General features: G+C 36.9%; 1 protein-coding gene and 1 non-coding gene across 2 annotated transcripts in view; both read left to right on the top strand.

Moving 5' to 3' along the window:
- Positions 1–427: 427 nt before the first annotated feature.
- Positions 428–534, top strand: LOC128050138 (U6 spliceosomal RNA). The gene has a single exon (XR_008199647.1). It is a non-coding gene; the product is annotated as a U6 spliceosomal RNA (small nuclear RNA).
- An 8,741-nt stretch (positions 535–9,275) lies between these two features.
- GRID2 (glutamate ionotropic receptor delta type subunit 2) overlaps positions 9,276–9,756 on the top strand; it is a 1,620,720-nt gene continuing 1,620,239 nt past the window's right edge. The window contains exon 1 of the mRNA XM_052642062.1: positions 9,276–9,363. Coding sequence (XP_052498022.1) covers positions 9,276–9,363 — 88 coding nt within the window. The remainder of the gene's footprint in view (positions 9,364–9,756) is intronic.

The raw sequence follows: 9,756 nt of genomic DNA, 5'->3' as shown, positions 1-9,756 counted from the left end.
CTATCACTTTCTTGGAAGCAGTGATCTTTTCTTGGTTTCTGATGTCAAAAAGCAAAGCTCTTAACCCTTCCCCAGAAGCTGATGAGTTTTGCTTCTACACAAACATTGGATCTTTGCCTGGTCCCTGGTTAAAAGACAGTTTGCTGTCCCTTCCTCAGCAGTGTAAAGCATTTTTCTTCCTAATGAGAAGAGCCCATGCAAATGCACCATATCTTGAGACTGTTCTGCCTTCACTATGCCTGCAGCAGTTATGGGGGTATTTCTGGTTTCCTGCCCTGCTCTCATTCCTTTCCATGAGCTCCTAGAAAAGAGGTTATGAGTGAGTGAACACTGTCTTGTGTCTGATGCCCCCAGTTATTCTAAACTTTTATGCTGCTTCAAATTCATCCTTTTTATTAAAATTTTTGATGATTTCTTCTTACCTGCAATGCTCGCTTCTGTAGCACATATACTAAAATTGGGACGATACAGAGAAGATTAGCATGGCCCCTGAGCAGGGATGACATGCAAATTCATGAAGTGTTCCATGTTTCTTTTTTTGGACTTCCCTGGTGGTTCAGACAGTAAAGTGTCTGACCCAGGTTCAATCCCTGGGTCGGGAAGATATCCTGGAGAAGAAATCAGCAACCCACTCCAGTATTCTTGCCTGGAAAATCCCATGGATGGAGGAGTCTGATAGGCTTCAGTCAATAGGGTCGCAAAGAGTCTGACAGTGCTGAGAGACTTCACTTTCACTTTCTTACTTGCTACACCAAATATTTCCTCTGTGCTCTGCCAAAGTGAAGAAAGTTTGTGTCCTGTCTCACATTAGAGGAGCTTGCCACTTTTTGGAGCTTAGTTTACTTTGCTGTCTGACTGCCTCAGCTTTCTGATGGGTTCAAGGAAAGTTACACTTTTATCAGTTCAGTGCTCAGTCATGTCCGAATCTTTGCTACCCTATGGACTGCAGCACGCCAGGCTCCCTGTCAATTACCAACTCCCAGAGTTTACTCAAACTCATGTCTATCAAGTCGGTGATGCCTTCCAACCATCTCATCCTCTGTCGTCCCCTTCTACTCCCGCATTCAATCTTTCTGAGCATCAGGATCTTTTCCAATGAGTCAGCTCTTTGCATCAGGTAGTCAAAGTATTGGAGTTTTAGCTTCAGCATCAGTCCTTCCAATGAATATTCAGGATTGATTTCCTTTAGGATTGACTGGTTTGATCTCCTTGCAGTCCAAGAGACTCTCAAGAGTCTTCTCCAATACAACAGTTCAAAAGCATCAATTCTTCAGTGCTCAGCTTTCTTTATAGTCCAACTCTCACATCCATACATGATTACTGGAAAAACCATAGCTATAACTGTAAAGACATCTGTTGGCAAAGTAATGTCTCTGCTTTTTAATATGCTGTCTAGGTTGATCATAGCTTTTCTTCCAGAGAGAAAGCATCTTTTAATTTTATGGCTGCAGTCACCATCTGCAGTGATTTTGGAGCCCAAGAAAATAAAGTCTGTCACTGTTTCAATCATCTCCTTATCTATTTGCCATGAAGTGATGGGACCAGATGCCATGATCTTAGTTTTCTGAATGTTGAATTTTAAGCCAACTTTTTCACTCTCCTCTTTCACTTTCATCAAGAGGCTCTTTAGTTCTTCTTTGCTTTCTGTTATACGGGTGGTGTTATCTGCATATCTGAGGTTGTTGATATTTCTCCCGGCAATCTTGATTCCAGCTTGTGCTTCATCCAGCCTGGCATTTAGCATGATGTACTCTGCATATAAGTTAAATAAGCAGGGTGATAATATACAGAGACTTGACATACTCCTTTCCCGATTTGAAACCAGCCTTTTTTTTCATGTCCAGTTCTAATTTGCTTCTTGACCTGAATACAGATTTCCTAGGAGGCAGGTCAGGTGGTTTGGTATTCCCATTTCTTTAAGAATTTCCCACAGTTTATTGTGATCCACACAGTCAAAGGCTTTGGTGTAGTCAATAAAGCAGAGGTAGATGTTTTTCTGGAACTCTTTCGCTTTTTTGGTGATTCAGTGATTGTTGGCAATTTGATCTCTAGTTCCTCTACATTTTTATAGATCATCCAATATTTTCTTATTTTTAGAATCAGAGCAATGTTCTCCTTTGGCTTTGTACTTCCTAAGCAGAAATGGAAATATATGAAACATTTTAAAAAGAAAATATGTTTATTGTTGAGGGATATATTTTCCTTCATCATAGAAGTTCAAAATAGACACAGGAAATTCCTATTGTATTACAAATCAGAATAACTCCCCAGATATGTAGGTAGGGATAAACCAAACTATAAATCTACAATCTGGCTAATTTAGCCATCCACAGAGGAGAAAAAAACCAAAAAATTATTTTTGAAAAATAATATAACAGTACAACAAGGAATGTTCATTCTGTGCATAAAAGGGGGAAATTAACAGTTATATAAGTGTGAGATAGTGTGGGTTAAGTAAAAGTTAATATTTTTTTACCTAGAAACCTCTTATGTTTTTAATATGTTAATATACACTCTAAAAACAAATCTACTTAGTAGTTTTAACCTTATGTGTTCAGTAAATCTCATCCCCCACCCTAAACAAAGAATTCCCTAGAACACAATGTAAGATATGCTAGTTCAGATATTTCTAACTTTGTAGGCATTAAATTTTTTGTAAGATTGCTTCATTTTTATAACCTTAATATTGTGTTTAATTCTTTATGGTCCAGTTCTATCTTGATGAAATTTCTTACAAAGTGATAAATCAGTATATTGTAAAAAAAACACAATGAAACAAAGTGTTGACAATATGACTAATTTTATATTAGCAAACTTTAGATGAATTCTATCATATTTAATACAAAATTTAATTTTATCCCCCTTGCATTCTCTTTAGTCATGTCAACCATACTGTGAATAAGTCAAGTTAAATTTGGGCAGAATCATGTTTGGGCTTCTGTTGCTGAGATAATTTTTTATGTCATATCCCAAAGAACCCTTTCAAAATATCTTTCATAATTTTTATACCAAGAGATAACCACTATTTGTGTTGTAAATGAGGGGACTGGTAAATAGGTGAAATGATCTTACTAACAGACTACTTTGATACCTTACTAAAATGTTTATTCTGCAGAGTCAGTATACTCATCTTATGCTGCTGGAATTATACTTCACAATATTAAAAATTTTTTATCATTTCACTTATGAGATAATCTGTTTATTCATAATTAATTAAATATTTAGATTTACCATCAATTTACAGGACCAACAAGGAATAATGAATTTATTATATCTGACTCTATACTGATTATGTACTCTACCCAGTAAGAAGTGAAATGAAATGTTTAGAATTTAAATACTACTTTAAAGTAAAGCCTGTAAAGCCACTATGTGTGTGTGTAAATGACTGACTATTGACCAAACTTTAGTTTCTCTATTTAAATTTTTGCACATGACATCTGCTATAAAATATATTTTAGGCTAAAGTGTACAGTTTTCTATCTGCAGCATATTGCACAAACATACTTTGCATCTTAGCTGCCTTTGTGCCCAAGCCCAAGAAATATGTTTCAAAAGAAATAGTTAATTTCAGAATCAGAATTAGAATGGTTAACCATGGGAAAATAAAAAATATGATTTTAAAGGGTCAGATAATTGATATTTATTATAGTTGACATCATGCATTTCTTTTTACTTTTGACCTATTTGTTAGACATTTGTTTCAAATGATATGCCACACCAAAAGAATCAATCATATAATTCATAGACAATTTCCATCTTCCATGGCCAAGTGAAATTTCTTAATTCAAGATGTATAAAATATATTTTCTATAGAAAAAAAGATATAGCTAAATAAACCTCATTTTAAAACTTTAACATCTACAGCAAAAATTTGAATGATAATATATCACAGTGTTCTAATTATCCCTATCATAGGATTGACTGTCATATTATTAAAGATCATTCTATTGATGTTTAATTCTGAAGTAACTGATAAAATTTCAGAAGGCATGAATAAAGCAGATATGAGCATGATAATAGATATTTACTATTTTTGAAAGCTATAGAAGAAATAAAACTTCAGAAAATCAAGTTACCAAAAAAAGGTCACTTAAAGTATTAAGTTTACTTAAATATAGTAATTTGATTAATATGGGTTAATTATACTCTGGTAAACTGTTAAGTATTGAGACATTTCAAAAAGTAAGCTGATTAAATCTACAACAAGCATGGCTGCCATCTTGTGGGGACAGGAAATAATGTAGTGAGGGGCCAATCTCAGAACTTCTGTTGGCTTGTAAGTCATCATTTGATGTCCCTATACCAACTGCTTGGTATTTAATATTAATATTCCACTTAAAAATCCATATCAACATCCAGACAGAACAAATAAAAGGTCTAAAGTAAAAGAGGTCTACCAATATGTATAACTGAACTCTTATTACTAAAATTTCAACATCATGGCTAATGTATGAACAGTGGAAAAGTTATAAAATTCAGAGTTTTGACTTGAATTAATTTTAATACTAGATGAGTTTGGTAAAGTGTTTATATTTTAAAAATTATCAAATAATCTAGTTGCAAAATTTGGTTGGAATTTGCATCACATTGAGTTAGAAGAAAATATGACATTGCTCTGGTAAAGCGGCTTTACAGATTTAGGGAAAGCTTTGAAAGGGAGGAAGGAATTAAGAGCTTAATATGGAGGGAAGGAAGGAAAAAAGGAAAGAAGGAAGAAAGGTAGGAAGGAAGAGAGTCTCACCAATCACTAGTGTTATGGGTAAAACAGTTGGACAGAGTAGAAAGTGATGAGTCTTGCAAGGCTGACCTAAAAATAAAAGAACATAGTATACCCAATGTGAATATGTTATTATGGTATAATATGTGTAAGAATGATTTTCTTGAAGCATATTTAAAAGTAAAAAAATGTGTTTTCTAAGTTCAAGTCCTTACCAAATTATCAGTACAACTTCTAGGGCTAAGTTTCTCATCTTTTTCTAGAAAACCAGACATTGAATAATAGAGGCCTTAAGTTCCCATTGAGCTCCTAACTTCTTTGATCTACATAGTATAAAAGTTGCCTTTTCAGCCTCTCAAACAAACAAAAATTCCTTTCTCACTTCTACAAATGAACGTCAATTATAATTTTACAGTCATAATTTATTACTACTTGCATATATAGTTATTGTTCTTATAATTTTTTTCCTTCATATTCATGATAAAGTTACATGATACTTAGACATCTTTTGTGTGCCTATCTGTATTTATAATACTAATCATACAGTTATAGTGAATTAGAAAGAAGGACCAAAATGCATTGTACTCCATTTATTTTCTGTGGTATTCAAGTTAATTTTCTCCTAATTTTTAAGTAACTTCTCATACATTTACAGATCTTTATGCTAAAACAAAATAAATCTCTTGAGTAACTGAATATTATTGAAGAGTTCTTTAAAAATGACTAATGTAAGTTGACTTACTGATGTTATCCTATGAGCAGTTAATTTTTAAAGTTGAGACACTGGTATTTTAAGTATTTTTTTAAAGTGAAAATGAAAAATTTGTATGTTCCAAGTATTTTCATTAAGTTGCTTTCTTTGCACATAGTACATTATAACAATTAAAGGAGATTGTAATTTCATGTCTCCTCAACAATAAATTAACATTCCTCCAAAATTATGTTCTTCCGTAAAAATCATTACATATTTTGCATTTTAAAGTTGCTAAGATTATCAACCATTTCTTCAAATTATTGATGTTCACATGACAACTAATGACTGAAGTGACAATCTTCACATAGAAACAATAAATTCACAAATCACAGTTCAATTACATTTTCATTCCAAAATTAATAATTGGTTATAAAAGTTTAGTAAATGAAAGTTGTTTTTTTCTCCAAAATGTTATAATGTCACAGTTTTGAATTTCAGTGCAGCAAACTACTTGTGTAATAACGCATGAATTACAGCTAAGTTACTTTTACTAGACTAACAAATAGACTTCATCAAAAGCCTATATAAAAGTGGAGCCAAGGAATTTGTTAATTTTTCCCTCTAGAACTTAACATCTAATTTACAGATTAAAAGGCTAACTATTAAATCATGATATGCAATTTTCTAAAATAGAAAATACAGTTAACACAAAAATTAAAAATGTGTTTAAACTTATATTCCATGCAAAATCTATTAATTAGAATTCACTGGACTCAGAAATTATTTGGATGGAGGATTTTAGAATGATGAAAATGTTTTCTTCCTAATACACTAGAACAGATTTCCAGTAGAGAAGATAGTATCAATTTTCTGTATTTAGCTACCTCCAGCAATGACATTTATTAAGCAAGGACGGGGCTAGCTAATGTTTTGTAGTTCTTCCTAGTTCTCTGATTCTAAGATATTAGAGTGTTTTTTCCATGTTAATAGTTACTTCACAATTTTTTCTTGGTTGAGCATATACTAACTCATCAGTTTTTTAAAATGTCCTTGTGAGTAATAAAATATAATAGAAGAAAGCTATGGGGAGATATGTCTATTTTTCCAGACTTCATAATCTGTAACAACAAAATATGATCCATGAAATTGAAACTGAACCATTTAAAAAGTAAAATGATATCAACAAGGTCAATAAAATCAATATTGAATCAATGTGTACTAATAGAAAAAAATTAAGGAATGATGAAAATTGATAGGAATTAATCAGCGGTTGCTTCTTAGAAGCACTGATTTATGCCAAATTCAGAAGGAAGTGATGAATTTCAAGTCAACCAAGGGGCTCTATGTAAAATGATGTGACTAAAATATGAATAAGCTATGGTCCTCACGCTCAAGGCATCAGTGGTGTAGCTCAAAATTTGTCCCGACTCGAATACAAAAGTAGAGTGTGCTGTGAAAACACAGAAGGATGAGTTTATTCTGTATGCTGTTGTTTAGTCTCTAAGTGATGCCGGACTGTTTTACAACCGCATGGACTGTAACCCAGCTGCCTCCTATGTCCATGGAATTTCCCAGGCAGAATGCTGGAATGGGTGGCCATTTCCTTCTCCAGGGGATCCTCCCAACCAACAGATAGAAACCAATTCTCCTCCATTACAGGCAAATTCTTTACAGCTGAGCTGCCAGATAACCCATTTATTCCATATGATTCCCATGTTAAAGGACTGGATATGACTTCATGGGGATAATTTGAACTAAGCATTTAAAGGGGCTGAGGAGAGTGGTTGGGGGGCTGAATAGATGCCTTTCAACAGAATTGTTAACCTAAGTAACAATATGGTAGCACGTTTCCCAGAATGTTCAGGGAAAAAACACACAACGTGAATGAAAGAAATCATTTCACAGAGGTGATATACAGTTATGTTTGGGGAAATAACAGCCTAAAACACCAGACTAGAGAGAAGTGCTCAAGTGAGAGTGTAAAAAGAAAAGATTTGCCAAATTTGGAGATAAGGGAGAGCTCCAAGGTTGAAGAGTTTGATATCCATAAATGCCAAGTAGCAACATTCCCAAAGATTCCAATTATAATTGAAATATTAGGCCTGTTTATACCTGGCCTCAACTACTCACTTGGTTTGGTTAACACATCTCCAGTCTGAAATGAGGCCAGACTGGATACAAGTTAACCATTAGAAGAAAGGAAGTCACAATCCTCAGGATTTTAAGGCGAATGCTTGCAAAAAATCTTTTCATTCTGGTACTGGGAGATTGTCATTCAGTACTTTCTCAGCTCTTTCCATGGAGAAGCAACCAACTTCCTCGTTCTGCATTAATACACAAGGTCTGTGGCAAGCTAGTTAATGTAATGTTTTTATCAAATGTTTCACTGAAGCATGTATTTCTGTTTCACGTAATTATTAAATTTTTAAAATGTCAAGATCTTCTTTATCTTTTTTCTATCCCGACTGCCTAAAAAATACACTGGAGACAGAAAAAAAAAATCACTGTATGAAAGGTAATTAGCACGCCCTCTCCTTTCATATATATATATAACTTTATAATTGAAATCTCATTAAGAGCTTTCTAGGTCTCCTTTTCCCTTAGTGACCAGGTGTCCCTAATTTGTTTTTAACCGATGTGACTAATTCCAGGCAAAGACTAGAAAAAGTCTGATACCTGTTGGAGAATTGCAATAACAAGGTTAAATAAGTGGGGTGGCTTTTTAAGGTTGGCTTTAACCTCCATAAGGAAAAAAAAAAAAAAAAGGCTTCAATGTCTTTTCTCTTAGAGTCCTGCCTTTTTCTCAGTCCCGGTTGAAGATTCCAAGGGAAATGAGAGCACTATTTTGTTTCTCCCTTGTATTGCAGATAGGGGGAGGAGGTGGTTATTAGAGAGAAGCTCTTCCTCTCTCGGTTTTCCCCTCTCTCCGCCTGATAGCACCGCTCTCTCGCGGGCTCGCTCGTTCTCCTAGGTGATCCATTTCTAGGCAACGTGGGTCTAGTGCTGAAGCAGCCAGGCTCGCTCCTTGCTCGCTTCCTGCATCCCGCCAGGCGAACCGCTCCAAAAGCATCCTGCAGCCCGCGGCAGCTTTCCTCCTCCGGCCCGGCCCCGCTGCTTGCACCCGGCGCAACTCCCCCGCCACCGCGCCCCAGCGAACCGGCTCCACGGGCCCGCCTCGCCGAACTCCGCTCCCGCCTCGCGCAGAAAGGGAATTTTCTCTGCATTACTATCTGCATTACCTTGAAGTTCACTTTTACTACCCTCTTGGAGAGGGTTTTTTCCTCTCCCTACTGGAATCTGGCTGTTCCGCTCGGAATCTCCTAATCTTGCCACTTAGATTTTATTTTGGCAGCGAAGACCAGCGATTCTCCGCGGGCCGTTGGGGCGGGGGGGAGGGGGGCTTTTTCGGTGGGGGGAGGGGGAGGGGAACATCCGGCGTGAGGCGGGGGGTTGCGGGGGGGGTGGTCTGTTGGAAGTTGCGGCGGAGCTGGGACTGGAGACCCGCGGCCCCGGCGCAGCGATGGGGATGGTCTGAGCTCCAGCCTCTCCCCCTTGCCCGAGAACAACGAGGCTGGATACATTTTTAAAAAGCCAAACTGCAAACAACTCTGGCGATGCCAAAATTCCCCTCCAAGTGACACGGCTTCGCGAAGGAGGTTTCCTCAGGCTGGGCTCTTTCTGTTGCTCTGCCTTCCTCAGCGACGATTAAAAGCTTTGGTCTGGTTATAGGAATTTAGGGGGGGGAAAAAAAAGAAAAAGCTTGTGCTCAACTATCGTGACCTCAAACTCTTTGGACTTTTATATATTTATTTTTAACACTGAAAGAAAATCCATCCTAAAAGAGAATCAGCCTAGGAGGAGATGGAAGTTTTCCCCTTGCTCTTGGTTTTGTCCGTCTGGTGGTCTCGAACCTGGGACTCGGCGAATGCGGATTCGATCATTCACATCGGTAAGAAAGGGCTGGTGCTGCCCGTGGGTACTTTGACCGTTTGGTTTCGCAGACGTTTTCCCTTTGCTTCCCCCTCTCCGCCCTCTGTGTGGCTCGTTGGCCGTGGCTTCGGTTCATTGCCCCTTCCTGCTACCCTTCCCTCACACTTGTGCAGTTTTGTGGAAGGATGTGGATGTTGAACCTGGACTTGTGCTGTGGTTTCGCGGTGAATCGTGGAGCGTGGGCTGGATGCGTGGGGTCTCAATTTACCTCAGCGTGCGTGTGTGCCGGGGAGCGCTGGGGGCTTCTAAATGTGTGAGGAAAGGAAGTTTCATCGACTCTACCTTCCATATTCTTTCCCGGATGTATATTTGCTCCATTAAAAAAAAAATATATATATATATATCTATATTG

The sequence above is a fragment of the Budorcas taxicolor genome, chromosome 6, assembly GCF_023091745.1.
Source record: "Budorcas taxicolor isolate Tak-1 chromosome 6, Takin1.1, whole genome shotgun sequence".
NCBI lineage: Eukaryota > Metazoa > Chordata > Mammalia > Artiodactyla > Bovidae > Budorcas > Budorcas taxicolor.
Note: the sequence above shows the minus strand (reverse complement) of the source record. Positions and strands in the feature narration are given on the sequence as shown.